General features: G+C 45.3%; 1 protein-coding gene across 1 annotated transcript in view; it reads right to left on the reverse strand.

Annotated features, from left to right (window-relative positions):
- STK35 (serine/threonine kinase 35) overlaps nucleotides 1-7383 on the reverse strand; it is a 47119-nt gene extending 39736 nt beyond the window's left edge. The window contains exons 1-2 of the mRNA XM_054467507.2: nucleotides 6711-7383; nucleotides 5521-6118 (exon numbers count right to left, since the gene is read on the reverse strand). Coding sequence (XP_054323482.1) covers nucleotides 5521-6118; nucleotides 6711-7292 — 1180 coding nt within the window. The 5' untranslated portion in view covers nucleotides 7293-7383. The remainder of the gene's footprint in view (nucleotides 1-5520; nucleotides 6119-6710) is intronic.
- Between the last annotated feature and the right edge of the window lie 9959 nt (nucleotides 7384-17342).

Consider the following 17342-nt stretch of genomic DNA (forward strand, 5'->3'; position numbering starts at 1 on the left):
ACCAGCAAAGGCCACATTTGAGGTGCAAATGAGCAGACTACTTCAAGTTCTACTTAGGAAGCACTCCTCGAGAGTTTACACTATAAAAAGTCTTACCCAACGCAATCCCAATTAACCAAAGCTCTCAATTAAGGAAGGGCTGCTTCTATCTCCTGGGGCTGGTACCTAAAATCCCCAATGCACATAAAAAGCAGTCGGTCAGGAGCAAGAAGTCTGGGTGGTTGCCCCAAGTCATTCAAGAGTACAGCAGAGAGCAGGTGGTGTACCTGGCAGCTGAGACACACAGAAGGAACCAACAGAAATCAGCAGTGCCACAAGCACTGATCAATATACAACCAAAAACAAAGAGGAGCCATTAGTTTCTCTCTTTTTTTTTGGAGACAGTCTTGCTCTGTTGCCCAGGCTGGAGTGCATTGATGCGATAGCTCACTGCAACCTCTGCCTCCCGGGTTCAAGTGATTCTCCTGCTTCAGCCTCTCGAGTAGCTGGGACTACAGGCATCCGCCACCACGCCCGGCTAATTTTTTGTATTTTTAGTAGAGACAGGGTTTTACCACCTTGGCCAGGCTGGTCTCGACCTCCTGACCTGAGGTGATCCGCCCACCTCGGCCTCCCAAAGTGTTGGGATTACAGGCGTGAGCCACCGCACACGGCCTGAGCCATTAGTTTCTGAGTAAAATATGATTATGCCCATTTTACAATCAAGAAAAACAGAAGAACCTAGAACTTAAGGTACCTGTCCCAGCAGTACCCCACAGCGGTTAAGAAAGCATACTCAAGTTTGAATATCTGGCCTTGAATCCTGACTTGGTTACTTGCTTAGCTGTTTTACATTGAGCAATTTCACTAACCTTGGTACCGCAGTTGCCTCACCTGTAAAATGGAGATAATCACGGTACTGACTTCACCTGATACATAGCAACCTACAAGTTTCAGCTCTTATATACAGGGTGAAATTGGGATTAAAACCTTCTGACTCTGAGTCTAGCATTTTATTGTATTGTGTTAACTTGTATTTCCCCAATGCCAGCCAGCTGTCTGCCTCTAGACCTGGCGGCTCTCTACACTCTGAGACCCAAGCCATAGAAGAGGATTCAGAGTTGCTTTCTAAGGGCCGGGGAGGGAACGGCCTTGCTCTGCTCTGAAGGTTCCCTAGGCACTCGACAAGTTGGGGAAGTTTGTGGGCTGACAACCCATCTATTGCTAAGACCCTGATCTATCCTATACTATTATAGTTCCTCCCTCAGCTTCTTCCTTCCCCTGCTTCCCCAATGCCCCTAACTAAACTCCCAGAGAACTGTACTGTTTTCTAAGATGCTACCACTTGTGACCCTGCATTATGTTCATGTGGGCATGAGTCCTCTGCACACCTCGTGGAAAAAAACTCTGCATGGCCTCTTATAGTAGCCTGGCTCAAAGCCACTTGGTGTGCAGGCAAGATTACTTTCCAGGGCCTCGGTTCCCAGCCACCTAAAGGCATCGACATCAAACAATTGGTAAAGAAGAATTAGTGTCTTATCAAGTTGAGTGTAAGCTAGACTCCCAGCTCTTCCAAACTTCTAACTATTCTGTTATATGAGTCTTGAAAGTTTGTCCTGGATTAGTGTGTGTGAGTGTGTCCTCACTTGCTATTTGTCAGAAGAATCACTGTGTACCTTAGACAAAGCAACAGAATTTCTGACTGACAATGACTCAGACTTGCCTGCTGTCTAAGTGGCAGTAATCTTGAACTTTGTTTTAGGCACATTCAGGATAGGCATTCTCGCAATGGAAAACAAGGGGATAAAAGCAAACTGTTGATGGCTTCACCCCCTTCTCTTTATGTGAGAAGTATTTCAAAGTTAAAAACATAGGCACCAACCCTTCAACCAAATAATTTACAGGATTGTAAATGTGGTTTTAAAAAGCCTGGGAGGCTGGTTTGAGTGCTATCACTAACTCATTGCGGATAAAAGTTTTGTCCCTTTTCTGGGCTTCAGTTTACTTCCTTGTGAAACAGGCAGCCAGGTCACACATCTAAGACCTCTTTCTATTCCTCCAAAGCTTCTGCTGTCTTAATGCTCTGGGAAGGACGTGTTTGGTCTGTGCACAGAATGGAAGGAGACAATGCATTTAAGGCTATCAAAAAAATGGGGTAAGACCAAGAACAGCATTTCAAGACATTTCTCTTTTTGATACTGGATTATTTTATTGGCCAAATAGTGAAATGGACTCCCTTTGTCTCTTCGCCTATCCACAGTCCTAGGCACCCTACTTTCAAGCCCACCTTCTCCCTAACTCCTGATTCTCTTTCCTCTTAATTCTTGTACAAAGCCCTTGCTTATGAGTTGACTGGTCATTTCCTCCAGTGATCTCGAATAGCATTTAAGTCTTCTTCCAGTTCTCAAAACTTTTCAAATATAAGTTCCATTGGGGCAAGGGGCGGTGTGTTTTGCTTTGCTTTTTTTCTTTCCCTTCAAATACCACAGTAGGGACTCAGCATTAGGTTTAGTTGAGACTTCAAGGCAGATTCACACTTTTTGGCCTGTTCAAAATCATTCTGAGTTTTAGGAGGCAGGGCCAAGAGTGACTGAAAAGGACTTTTCTATTTAATGAGAGAGCTGAACCAGGTTATCTCTAGGATTCCTTCCAGCTTTAACATTACTGGGTAGTATTTGCATGCTGTAAACCCAAAGCCCCAGGACAGATCAAAATCCCTAAATTTTGGAATCCAGAATAAGGAAAGTTTAACTTGGAGTAATTTTGGTCTGTTTTCTATTTTAAGAAGCAAAAATGATTACCTATTTACTACTTGAAAAATCAACACATTGCAAGTCAGCTTAAATGTCATTTTCATAAGCAGAAACAACACACATTTTCTTCACTGCTCTGTCTCTGAGCCCTGAACACCGTAGAGGTTCAAATATTTTAAAGACTCCCAACAACTGAAAGGGACAAATCCAATCCAGTGTACGGCCTAAAGCAAAAGATTTCATTTTTCTAGGTCTTGGTTTTAGTTTGCGAAGGGAGGATGAAAACACCAGTGCTTCTGTCAACTTGGTGTGCCTGACAACACAGAAAACAAGGTGTGTTCTATGATGAAACAAGTTTGGGAAACTTGAGCAAGAACAATGTGAATCTTGAAGGGGGTAAGGGTAGAAGAGTACAGAACATGGTGTGAACTTATATAAGGCACTGAATTCCTCCCTATGTGGAGCACTTGCTGACATTAACAGTTTGCACAGTGACCCTGTGTACCTAATGTCATAGGTACATACCCACTATCTTACAATAAAGGAATGCTCCTCACAGGGTTCAAACAATTTGCTCCATGTTTTGTGCAGTCAGTCCTGGGATGAGCCAGAGGGTCTAACCCCAAAGTCCATGGTACTAACCACTATGCTATGCTGCCATGGGGTCACTTTGGAATTTTGACAAATTCTTCAGGTGAGGAAAGTCTAATAGTATTTATATGTTGAGAGAGTAAGCAAGAGCTTCAAGCTGAGGTTGAAGGTTCGAGACTGGCATCAATGAACTGAGGACACAAAGAATAAACATTTGGCAAGGCAAATTCCCACATCCCAAGGCAATCTTGTAGTAGGAAGTCCAGACCATTCATTGGCAGTAAAGGAGAAGACTAAGAGAAGTCTGAGAATAGAAGGACTTCAAAATAAGTGATGCGCTCCTAGAATACAGGTAAGATAAATGAATCCCCTAGGGAGTCTTTTTTTTTTTTTTTTTGAGACAGGGTCTTGCTCTGTCGCCCAGGTTATAGTGCCATTGCATAATGGCTCACTGTAGCCTCAACCTCCCAGGCTCAACTGATCCTCCCGCCTCTGCCTCTCAAGTAGCTGGGACTATAAGCCTGTGCCATCACGTCCGGCTATTTTTTTTTCTATTTTTTGTGGAGACCAGGGTCTCACTTTGTCGCCCAGGCTGTTCCCAAACTCCTGGGCTCAAGCCATCCTCCCGCCTCAGCCTCCCAAAGTGCTGGGATTACAGTCGTGAGCCATTGTGCCCTGTTGGAAGTCTTTTCAAAACAAAAACACTCACCCTGGGGAAAGGGTAGCCTTCTCAGAATGGATGGGGCAGGGATGGACTTTATAAAGTTAGACATCTATTTAAAGGACTCTAGATGATATTGATTCATGTTTCCAACTCCACTGTCAAACGACTGACTTGCAATGGGACAAAGCGTTCTCTTGGGAAAGACTTGGGGGATCTTTAAGTTGTGCAAAAGCTCCAAATAAGATTTTGGGAAACCACCCCCTCCAAACTCACCCCAAATCCTACCCACTCTTAAAAGTTCATCCTCAGGGTACGGAGAACAGCATTACGCCTTTGAAAGGATCCAGACCTTGAATCAAGACAGATCTGGGTTCCCCGTCACTTAAGCTCTGAGAAATGTAAGGAAACCAGGAGTACAGTCTAACTTCCCTTTCAAGCGGATTAACCCTGATCAAGCCTTTGTTTGTTCACTTGTTCACTTCTAAGCCTTAGTTTATTTATAGAAAGAGGATAGAATTTACTTTTGAAGTTATTACCGAAAAATTACTTCAGCACTGAGACCACAGCTGGGACTCGGATTAGTAAACTTTCTTCCCCTGGATCCTCCTGCCTCAGAAAGTCTCCTCAAACTTTCTACCGCCCCTCTCCTCTCCGAGCAGACACTTAGCTACTGGTAGTATGAAAAAGGCTTGTGGGTACTGAGTAGTTAGGATGAACACATTCCCTAACTGCAGTTAAAACCCGGAAACTAAGATAATTAGTTCTTCCAGGACTGCAAGACCTCTTGCCTCAGTGAATCCCATTTTCCTTTTAAGTAAAACCATTTCCCAGCCAGCCTCTGAGGTTAAGAAAAAGATTAAGAATGTAAAACGGAGGGAAAAGACGCTGGATGCTTTGTTATGTGACAGCTCTCAGGCCACCTGTGAGGGTTGTCAGCCTGCATCCCTCAGAGGACCAAGCCAGAAAACCGTCAGTTTGCTTGGCTGCCTGGGATGAAGGGCTGGGGGCCTCAAAGGAAAAGGCAGACGAGGAAGCCACAAGAGTTTGGGGGTTGGAGCTGGAGGGTGTCAGGAAACTTGGAACCAGACAGGGAGAGGGTGTGGGTGGGTCCAGTAAAGTTTTTCTTTTTGTTTGTTTTGGGAGGGAAAGAGAGAGGCCCTAGGGGGTGAAGAGGCTCCGCAGTTCTGCTACTAACTGAACCCAACCCCTCCTCCACTCCCCGACCGACCTTAAAAATAGAAGACGTTTAATAACCATAGCTCACAATTACTGAGCACTTATTAAGTTAATGGTTAGCACTTAAACGAGCTCTTGTTATGGAAATACCAGCCAACTTTAGGCCCAGGGACTGATCTTGGGACCTGAAAAGAGAGGGCCGAATGCCTGGGCTCAGGAAAAGAGGGTGTGTCAGGGCACAGGGTGACAGGAACCAGGTCTGAGGCCTACGAAGGCCGGGAACAGTGTGGGCCGAGCCGTCCGGAGAGCAGGGGGGTCCAAGCCCTGCGTGGGTGGAAAGGCCTGCAGTACTCCTACCTTTGAGTGAGGTCTCCACCAGGCGCAGGTAAAGCTGCGAGCTCTTGTTGCCGTGACTCATGCGCTGGGCTAGCCCGTTGCGCTGCAGGACGCACTCCTCAAACTGCACGACGTTCTGGTGGCGCCGCTTGAGGCTGGTGAGGGCCCAGAATTCAGCCAGCGCCAGCTCCACGTTCTCGGGGGCGTCGCAGCGGATCTTCTTGACCGCCACCCGGGCCCCGCTGCGCCCGGCCACTGCCTCATAAACCACGCCGTAGCTGCCGCGCCCGATCTCCGCCAACAGGCTGTAGCGCGGCCGCGCTGATCCGCCACCACCCTCAGGCCGTCGCCGCGCCAGGAAGGCCTCGCCCGGGGCCTCGGCCGCCACCGGATCCATGGCCTGGGCCGCCGCTGCCGGCCTCAGCTTCGTGCTGGGCGCCCGCGGCACTGGGCTTCGCCTTTTCCGCTCCGGGCTTTGTGTACCTCTGCGGGCGCCGTCCTTCCCCGTTTCCATGGCTGCGGGCGGCGGGGGGAGCAGCAACGGCGCTGCCCGGGCCCCCCCTGCCTCATCCCTCCGTCCGGCCCTGGGACGCGGAGGAGCCGGACCTTGGATTGTGACCTGCGGGCGAAAGAATCGGTTAAACGGCCAGACCGAGGCGGGGAGGCCGGGAGCGTAGGCCGCGGGGCGTCCCACCTCCTCCTCCCCCGGCCGCCGCGGCCCCTTTAAGACGGAAGCCACCGCCGCTGATTGAACGGGGGAGGGGAGGGGAAAGCGGGAAAGACCGAACCACTGGGCAGCGGCTCAGAGGGGGAACCGGAAAGAAAAGCAGAAACTCTCCGCTCTCTCTATTAGCTTGTCATGTAGCGATAGGAAAAAGAAGAGCCAACAAGCTTCACGCCTTCTGAAAACCGCTTAGAGACGCAATTTGGCCGGCGGAAATCTTTTTCTTTGCTTGGCCCCCTCTGTGACGCTCCTCCCCGCGCCCCGCCTTGTGTTCGCCCGGGTGTAAACAGTCCATTGAATTAAGCCCTAGCGGAGCCCAGCGGACCGACCCAAGTCCCCGAGGGCGACGGGTAGAAGGGATTGGCTGAAAAGTTCGGCTTCTCGGAGCGCGACCGGCCAAGAACCCGATTTCCCTTCCCAAGCGCGGAGGCAGTGGCAGTAACTCCAGCCTCGGCGCTGGCCTTCAGTCCTCGAAAGGCGCCCTTACCTGGCCCGCGCACCTCCACTTCCGGGCGGCCCGTTTCCCCCCTGAAGCCCCTGCCTGGGGATGGTCCGCTCCGGGCCCGGGCTGCCTCCGGGACCTAGCAGCGCGGGAGGTGGTGGCCCGAGCCCGGCGTGCAGCGGATCCTTCTGCTGTCGCGGCGCTCGCTGGGGAGGCCTGGGCTCCTAGGCTCCCGTGGCTTTCCACGTGTTCGCGCCAGCTGAGCCCTTTACATAACCTCTTTACATAAGCTGCACCTCCCGCCGGCGCCCGGGCCAGCGGAGACTCCTGGTGGCCCATCCCCCGGGAGGCCAGCCGAGTGAATCCTGCACCGCCCGGTCCTGCAAAGGTCGACGGAACAGCCGCAGCCGAGCGCACCGGCACGCCTTGCCGGGATCCAATCACTGGCGAGAACACCCAGCCAACAAAAAATAGGCGCCAAATTCCCGTGATCCGCGGCGGGCTCCGGGTCTCCGCAGCGGCCCGCGCATCACTATCCCTTCTCGCCTGACCTGCGTGAAGACCAACCATCCGCAGTAGGCGCCTAATAAATACTGATTGGGTGATTGTCTTGGTCGTTTGATTCATAGCTCGGGCCTGGGAACCTCAGGGACTGGGTTGGAATCCCGACCTTCCCTTCTACCAGCCCAGTGATCTTGTGCAAATAAATCATTGACCCACCCTGAGCATCCGTTTCTCTAATGATCCTCTGCAAAGTGGATAGAATGGGCTTTAATTCTCAGGAATGATAGACCCAAATGAAATACCTAGATAGAGGCTAATTGGGTGTGGGGCTGAGTGTTAGTACTCAAAGCTCCCATTTAGGCACAGATTTTTGAATATTTTGTTCTGTATTTTGTATTCCATTGTAGGCCTAGTGGGTGTCCAGTGTTTGTTAACTGAATCTACAGATGTTTATTGAACACCCGTAATGTGCTAGGCACCATTCCAAGTCGCTGGGGAAAGAGCAATAGACAAGGCAGTTTCTGCCTTGGTTGAGGTGGGTTCTGTGCCACTGCAGGAGACAAACCACATGGGTGGCCTTGGGCAAGTTAATCAACCTTCTTGTGTGTTTGTTCCTTACCTGTAAGAAGATTCACAGAGGTTATACAGGTAAAGCACTTAGGACAGCCTTGCACACAATGTTAAGTATTATTAAATAAATGCACAGGATAATTTTTGCCAGTGGTAAGTGTGATGGAGAAAAAGAATGAGCTAAAGAGTGCTCACTGGGGACAGGCCATTTCTGATAATGTATTTGGTCGCTGAAAACCTCTAACTTTTTTGTGATTAAATTTCAAATTTACACATAAATTTCAAGAATCATAAAGATCATATACTTTTCCACTAGAATAACAAATTGTTATATTTTGCTGCATATCCATATCCTCTCGTGTATGTGTGTATATATATACACAAATACATATTGTGTGTGGATATCTATATGGTATATACACCAAAAGAAAGGAAATCAGTATACGGCATATAGATATTCACACACATACGTATATATAATGTATATATTCTTTTTTACTACATCATTTTAGAGTTTCCGACATCAAGCTCCTTTATCCTAAATATTTGTGTGTGTTTCCTTAAAAAAAAGACATTATCTGGCATAATCTCAGTACAGTGGTCAAAAATCAGGAATTTTAACAATGATATAATTGTTTTATTTAATACACTCCATCCATATTTAAATTTTGCTAATTGTCCCAATAATGTCCTTTATAGCTCTTTCCCAGGATCCAATTCAGGATCACACGTTGCACTGAGTTGTCATGCCTCTTTAGTTTCCTTTAATCTGGAAGGGCAGTTAGTTATCCAGCCTTTCTTTGTCTTTCATGACCTTGACATTTTTGAAGAATACTGGCGAGTTATATTGTAGAATGTCCCTAAATTTTTATTCCTCTGATGTTTTCTTATGATTAGTTTCAGAGTATCCATTTTTCTCTCCTCCCCCACCCCGCACCAACCCATCCCTTGCTATTCTGAGAGGGTATGTATTTTTTGGCAGGACTACTACTGAAAAAAGTTGCCTCCTCGGGGCCTTTCATCAGGAGGCACATGGCATTGTGTTTGTCCTAGTATTCCTGGTGTTAACTTCCGTCATTTGGTTGAGGTGGTGTAGGGGTAGTTACACTCCACCATAAAGTTACGATTTTTCCTTCTGTAACTGTTAAGTATTCTGTGGGAAGATATTTTGAGACTATTTAAAATCCTGTTCTTCAGACTCTTACCCACTGGTTTCAGAATTCATGGTGATTCTTGCTTGAAACAATTATTACGGTTGCAAAATGGTCATCAGAAGGTCTTTTCAACCATGACCATTAACCATCCCCACCCTCCACCATCCTCATTCCCCCTCCTCCCTTCCCAGTCTCCGGTGACCATCATTCTACTCTCTATCTCCATGGGTTTAATTGTTCTGATTCTTAGATCCCACAAATAAGTGAACATGCAGTGTTTTTCTTTCTGTGCTTGGCTTGGTTCACTTAACATAGTGATCTCTAGTTCCATCCATGTTATTGCAGATGACTGAATCTCATTCTTTTTAATGGCAGAATAGTACTCCATTGTGTGTAAGTACCACATTTTCTTTATCCATTCGTCTGTTGATGGACGCTTAGGTTGCTTCCAGATCTTGGCTATTGTGAACAGAGCTGTAACAAACACAGGAAAATCAAAATACTAATTTCCTTTCTTTTGGGTATATACCCAGCAGTGGGATGGCTGGATCATATGGTAGCTCTATTTTTAGTGTTCTGAGGAACCTCTAAACTGTTCTCCGTAGTGGTTGTACTAATTTACATTCCCACCAACAGTATATGTTCTCCACATCCTTGCCAGCATTTGCTATTGCCTGTCTTTTGGATATAAGCCATTTTAACTGGGATGAGATGATATCTCATTGTAGTTTTGATTTGCATTTCTCTGATAATTAACAATGTTGAGCACCTTTTCATATTTCTGTTTGCCATTCATATGTCTTCTTTTGAGAAATGCTAATTCAAATTTTTTACCCATTTTTAACTGGATTATTAGATTTTTTTCCTACAGAGTTGTTTGAGCTTTTGATGTATTCTGGTTATTAATTCCTTGTCAGATGGATAGTTTGCTAATATTTTCTTCCATTCTGTGGGTTGTCTCTGTAGATGGTTTTCTTTGCTGAGCAGAAGCTTTTTTAACTTGATGTGATCCCATCTGTCCATTTTTGCTTTGGTTGCCTGTGCTTATAGAGTATTACTCAAGAACTCTTTGCCCAGACTGACGTCTTGGAGAGTTTCCCCAATGTTTTCTTATAGTAGTTTCACAGTTTGAGGTCTTAGATTTAATTCTTTAATCCATTTTGAGCTGATTTTTGTATATGGGAAGAGATAGGGTTCCAGTGTCAGGCTTCTGCATATGGATATCCAGTTTTCACAGCACCGTTTATTGAAGAGATTGTCTTTTCCTCAGTGTATGTTCTTGGTACCTTTGTTGAAAATGAGTTCACTGTAGGTTTGTGGATTCGTTTCTGGGTTCTCTATTCTGTTCATTGGTTTATGTGTCTGCTTTTGTTCTGGTACCATGCTGTTTCGGTTACTGTAGTTCTGTAGTATAATTTGAAGATTTGAAGTCAGATAATGTGATTCCTCCAGTTTTGTTCTTTTTGCTTAGGGTAGCTTTGGCTATTCTGGGTCTTTGATGGTTCCATTTAAATTTTAGGGTAGTTTTTTCTACTTCTGTGAAGAATGTCATTGGTATTTTGATAGGGATTGCATTGAATCTTTAGATTGCTTTGGGTAGTATGGACATTTTAACCAGTGTTGATTCTTTCTATCCATGAACATGAAATATCTTTCCATTTTTTGTGTGTCCTCTTCAATTTCTTTAATCAGTGTTTTATAGTTTTCATTATAGAGATCTTTCATTTCTTTAAATTAATTCCTAGGTATTTTTATTTATGGCTATTGTAAATAGGATTACTTTTTAAATTTCTTTTTCAGATTGTTCACTGTTGACATATAGAAATGCTACTGATGTTTGTATGTTGATTTTGTATCCTGCAACTGTACTGAATTTGTTTATCAGTTCTAACAGTTTTTTGGTGGAGTCTTTATGTTTTTCCAAATATAAGATATAATATGCAAACAAGGATAATTTGACTTTTTCCTTTCCTGTTTGGATGCCCTTTATTTCTTTCTCTTGCCTGATTGCTCTAGCTAGTACTTCTAGTACTGTGTTGAATAACACAGTGGTGAAAGTGGGCATCCTTGTTGTATTCCAGATCTTAAAGGAAAAGCTTTCAGTTTTTCCCCATTCAGTATGGTACTAGCTGTGGGTTTGTCATATATGGCTTTTATTATGTTGGGGTATTTTCCTTCTATTCCCAGTTTTTTTTTAGGGTTTTTATTATGAAACCATGTTGAATTTTATCAAATGCTTTTTCAGCATCAATTGAAATGATAGTATGGTTTTTGTCCTTCATTCTGACAGCCTTATTTTATCTTAATTAGCTCTTTAAAGACCTTATCTTCAAATATAGGCACATTCTAAGGTACTGGGAATCATAACTTCAACATGAATTTGGAGTGAGGAGGGACACAATTCAGTCCATAATAGCCTCTTTGGCATTTGGCATTTGAATTGAAACCTGAATGTCAAGAACCCAGCTCTGAAACCTAATGGGAAGTCATTCCAGGAAGAAAGAAGAACAAGTACAAAAGCCATGAGACGGATACAAGCTTGTGAAACCAGCCATGTGGTAAGATTTTAAAATGGTACAACCACTTTGGGGGAAAAAAAAAAAACCAGTTTGGCAGTTTCTTATAAAGTTAAATATATGTCTACCCTGTGGCCCAGCAATTCCATGGGTCTAAGGTAAATGAAAACTTCTGTTAATAAAGTGACTTGTATAGGAATTCACAGTGGCTTTTCCCATAAGAATTCCAAACTGGAAAATGCTGCAATGTTCAGCAATAAATGAATGGATAAACAAATTGTGGTATTCCCATACAATGAAATGTTGCTGAGGGTGTGTTGGTGGGGGGAGGAATAAAGTATTGATACAACAGCATGTATGAATCAAAATAATTACGCTGAGTGAAAGAGGCCAGGCACAAGAGAGTACCTGCTAGATGATTCTATATACAATTCTTAACAATGCAAACTAATTTGTAGTGACAGAAAGCAGATCAGTAGTTGGGGTAGGAAGGGTGGATAGAAAACAAAAGGACATAAAACTTTTTGGGGTGATGGGTTATCTAGACTGTAGTAATAGTTTCAAGATAGGAATATATTAAAACACTTCAAATTGTTCCCTTTAAATTAGGTGTATTTATGTAAATCAGTTTTACAACTTTAACTCAATAAAGCTATAAAAAAATTGGAAAAGAACACATACTATAATTCCATTAATATAAAGTCAAGCAACAATAGTCTAGGGTGGCAGAAATCATATCAGTGGCTGTTTTTCAGGTGGGAATTGATTGCTGAGGGCCACAGGAGAATTTTCTGGGTGATGGAATTTTATTGTGTGTAAATTGTACCACAACAAAGTTGAATTAAAACATGAAAAAAAAAAAAACCCAAAACCCTGTAGCCGTGAACACTTGTGTCTTTACTTAGCAGTTTCTAAGGACAGAAGGCTGCACTGTGTGGCCCTGGCCCCATTCCTGTATCACTGGCTTCGTAGGTTGAGCACAGCCAGCAGTGTCTTTCCTCCTGGCTAGTTTTCCTATGATTTTGTTTTGTTTTGTTTTCTGATACACATATACATGTTTTTATTTTGTTTTTAGGCATCTTACCTATTCATCCATCTATTTGAGACAGGGTCTTGCTCTGTTGCCCAAGCTGGAGTGCCAGTGGCATGATCATGGCACACTGCAGCCTCAACCTCCTGGGCTCAAGTGATCCTCCCACCTCAGCCTCCTGAGTAGCTGGGACTGTGGGCACATGCCACTAGGATTTTACCATGTTGCCCAGGCTGGTCTCGAACTCCTGGCTCAGCCATCCTCCCACCTTGGCCTCCCGGAGTGCCGAGATTACAGGCATGAGCCACTGCACCCGGCCTATTTACTTTTTATAATTCCAGCTTGTTTTTTTAGATTTTGGGGTACCTGTGCAGGTTTGTTACATGCATATATTGTGTGATGCTGAGGTTTGGGATACAATTGAGCCCATCATCCAGGTAATGAGCATAGTAACCGGTAGCTTTTCCACCCTTGCCCCTCTCTCCCCATCCTAGTAATACACAGTGTCTATTCGTGTCTTTATGTCCATGAGCACCCATTGTTTACTCCCACATATAAGTGAGAACTTGCAGTATTTGGTTTTTGGTTTTCTGTTCCTGAGTTAATTTGCTTAGGATAATGGCCTCCAGCTGCATCCCCTACCTGAATTTTGAGAGAGATTGAATATGAAGTCCTGGGAGGACCACAAGGAGTGTGAATCCTTTTATATGCTGTTAAGAGGGCTGGACTACTTGATAAATCATTGATGGCTTGACCAAATTTTTAGTTTTTGTTTTTATCTTGCTTAACTTATGGAAGTAACCTATACTTTACTGTTAGGACTAATAGCCAACATTTACTAAAGTTTTCCATCTGCCAGGCACAGGGATTAACAAAGAATTATGACAATTCCATGAGGCAGTGACTTTCATTAGTCCCATTTTACAGATGAAGAAACTGAATGTGAAGCTGGCACAGCTGGGTTTCAAACTGAGGCCCCAGACACTCCACACCTCTTCATCGCACTCAGCCCCTCCCCAAGCTAAGCAGTGTAAACATTACAGCGAGCCCTCTTCTACATCTTTCTTGTTGACAAACATGCCTGCCTCAGTATCCCTGGAGCCTCAGACAGTGCCAGACATCTGACTGAGCTTAATATTTAGTGATAGAAGAAATGTAGAAGAGAAGAGCAGCAGTGAGGTTTTTTGTTTGTTTTTGAAATGGAGTCTCACTCTGTTGTCCAGGCTGGGGTGCAGTGGTGTGATCTCAGCTCACTGCAACCTCCACCTCCTGGATTCAAATGATTCTCCTGCCTCAGCCTCCCGAGTAGCTGAGATTTACTGACACCTGCCACCACACCTGGCTAATTTTGTGTGTGTGTGTTTTTAGTAGAGATGGAGTTTCATCATGTTGGCCAGGCTGGCCTCGAACTCCTGACCTCAAGTGATCCATCCACCTTGACCTCCCAAAGTGCTGAGATTTCAGGTGTGAGCCACCGTGCCCCACCAAGCAGTGAGGTTTTCAGCCCTTCCAGCAGGCCAGGGATGCGGAAGGAAGCCCTTCCTCTGCTGAGCCCAGAGAGCTGCATGGAATGTCACATCATTGGTTGTGCTCTCTACACTCAAGGAGTCACTGACACTGGCTGAATAAAGCAACGGCTACACTTTTACTGTAAGAAAAGTCATTCATTTAACATTTTTTGAACCCTTACTCCTCTATGTGCAAGGCAGTCTGGGAGCTGATGTATGGGGATGAGCAGGAGAAAACTCATGGTCTGCCTTTGAGGGGCTGACATAGACAATACAACAGTGCAGTTATGCAGTCCCATATCACAGTAGTCCCATGAGGGACCAGAAAGTAAACAAAAGATAGCAAGGGATGGAGGCTGGGCACGGTGACTCATACCTGTAATCCCAGCACTTTGGGAGGCCGAGGCAGGCGGATCACCTGAGGTCAGGAGTTCGAGACCAGCCTGACCAACATGGACAAATCCTGTCTCTACTAAAAATACAAAATTAGTTGGGCGTGGTGGCACACACCTGTATCCCAGCTACTCAGGAGGCTGAGGCATGAGAATCACTTGAACCCAGAAGGCAGAGGTGGCGGTAAGCTGAGATTGCACCATTGCACTCCAGCCTGGGCAACAAGAGTGAAACTCCGTCTCAAAAAAAAAAAAGATAGCAAGGGATGGGGTCGATGGTATTTAGAATGGGTGGTTTGGGGAAGGCTTTCTAAGGAGGTGACCATTGAGCAGGGACCTGATTTAAGTTAAAGAATAGGTCAATTGCATCTCTACCGGAAGAGCATTTCAGATCAGAGGGAAGAGCAAAGGCCCTAGGTGGGAGGGAGCAGGCAAGGCGGCCAGTGTGGCCTGAGCTGAGTGAATGTGGGAAGAGTGGTGGGAAACATGGGAAGAGGGATGTGTGGGGCCCCATGATGAGGCAGGGACTCGGGGGCCATGAAAAGAATGGTGGACTTACTGAACACTTGCTATATGCCAAGCATAGATGTGGCATATAGCCACATATATATGTGGCTGGACACCATTGGTCCTCCTTTCACGCGAGAGTGCCGAAGCTCAGACAGGTAAGAACTGTCCCAAGTGAGAAGGCAGAACAGTAAGGCTGAGGCTGGTGATCCATCTCTGTACTTCAGGAGGCTGAGGACACCGGAGGGGCAGCCAGCTCTGGGGGTGGTGCCATGGGAAAGCAGGGAGCTTCGTCCTGGGAGGGAAGGGTGGATGAAGTGAAGGAGTGTGGAGGAATGGAAGGTAGGAGACAGGGGACTGAGACTGCTCCAGGAGGCTGGAAGAGGGATTATGTGGAGTGAGGAGGAAGGATTGGGGCTGAGGATTAAGGCTAGAGGTGGCATGGGGGTAGGGGCTAGGAATCAGGTGGTGTGGTGGTTGTAGAAGGGGGAGCCGAGGGTGGGAGAGGGTTAAAGGCAGAGAGGCTGGCACAGGGGTATAGGAGGAGGATCTCAGGAGCAGGAGGTGCTGAAGACAGAAGCTTGAGGTGGCTGCCTCAGTGAAGGAGATCCCCTGAGCAGGGAGTACTAGGGAGGCCTGGAGGAGAGTGTGGAGCCGCCTTGGAGAGCTCCCCTCCCATAATGGCTCTGGATTTCAGAGGGCCCAGGAAGGCTGTCTCCAGGAAACGCTGGAGCTTGTCATGATGCCTAACACCACACAACTCGCAATAACTCTACGTGGGAGAGGCTGTCTTCATCCCCATTTTACAGATGGGAAGACTGGCCGCATGTGGTGGCTCATGCCTGTAATTCTAGCACTTTGGGAGGAAGAGGTGGGTGGATCACCTGAGGCCAGGAGTTTGAGACCAGCCTGGCCAGCGTGGTGAGACCCTGTCTCTACTAAAAACACAGAAATTAGTCAGACGTGGTGGCGCATGCCTGTACTCCCGGCTACTTGGGAGGCTGAGGTGGGAGAATTGCTGGAACCTGGGAGGCAGATGTTGCAGTGAGCCAAGATCATGCCCTGCACTCCAGCCTGGGTGACAGAGTGAGACCCTGTCTCAAAAGAAAAAAAAAGACAAATAGGAATACTGAGGGTTGGAAATTGTTATATCACCAGTGACTGGAATACCTGGTATTTGAACCCCAGCAGCCTTAGGTTTGGGTATCCATGTTTTCAACCATTAGACCTATGGCTCTCAAGCTTGAATGCCCAATCCACTGGCATCACCTGGAGAGCTGATTAAAACCCAGATAGCTGGAGCCACCCACAGTGCGACTAATTCAGTAAGTCTCGGGTAGAGTTTGATAATTTGCATTTCTGACACAGTCGCAGATGATGCTGATGTTGACGCTGTTATCCCGGAACCATGCTTTGAGAACCACTACATCACACTGTCATGTTCCTAGACTGAGCACAAAGCAGAGGGAATTGGAGAGGATTTGAGTTCCGGTAAGAATTCGAGGATGAATAGGAGCTGAATGAATTACCTAGGAAACTAAGCAAATAAAGCATGAAGTGATTATTAAAGCCAAGAAAACAAAAACAATTGATAAGAAAAACATTGTAATCATCATAAACTACAACACTCAGCTGGAAATAATATTACATTGTCATTGTCATGTAAAACAGCACTTTGACTTAACCAAAAATTATGATATAATTATATTGGGAGACTTGGAGAGGGAAAGTGTGTCTGTGTGTATGGTGGAGGGGGAAGAAAAGGAGAGATAACTAAATCCTTATCTTCCATAGCTGTGAGTTAATAAAAAAAAAATTTTAACTCAAGGAGTGATCCCATAATCAAGTGTGGAAAAATAACTACAGAATTAAAGTTATTGTTTCTGGGATGGGATCAGAGGTGAAACAGGATTTCTGTTATAAGCTTTGTGGTAGTATTTAACTTGTAATGATATCTGACTCTTAAACTTTATGTCTATTTATCATTTGGATTAAAATTGAAATTAAAAATAAAAGTGGGCATGAGCTTTAGCCACCACTGAAGCAGCCTGTCAGCTTGGTGGCGCTGTTCAGCTTCTGGCCAGGGGTTCACCTGTCCTCCTTGTATTACCTAAACATATCTGGAGGGCTAACAATAGTACCCTTATCACACTTGGGGAACACTGGATTAGAGACACTGCACCCAGTAAGACTCAACAGAGAGGCTTCTTGTCTATTAAATGAGGGTCTCAGTTACAGAAAGCAAAGATGGGTGCAGATAACAGCCACCCTGTCTCCAAAACTTAATAGATGGGTCTAATTTCAAGTGTTCTTCCTACTGTCCACTGAAAAGGCTAAGAAATGTCTGACATTTCTTCCTCTCCCACTTGGGAATGGCATACAAATTTTTGTCAGGCTATGTATCTGAATATTTGCTGCAGGAAATTGGTTGCTAAGTTCTTAGGAGTTGTTTATCATTTTTGGAAAGATAAAGGGCTATAATGCCAAATGAGCAGG

The sequence above is a fragment of the Pongo pygmaeus genome, chromosome 21, assembly GCF_028885625.2.
Source record: "Pongo pygmaeus isolate AG05252 chromosome 21, NHGRI_mPonPyg2-v2.0_pri, whole genome shotgun sequence".
In the NCBI taxonomy this organism is placed as follows: domain Eukaryota; kingdom Metazoa; phylum Chordata; class Mammalia; order Primates; family Hominidae; genus Pongo; species Pongo pygmaeus.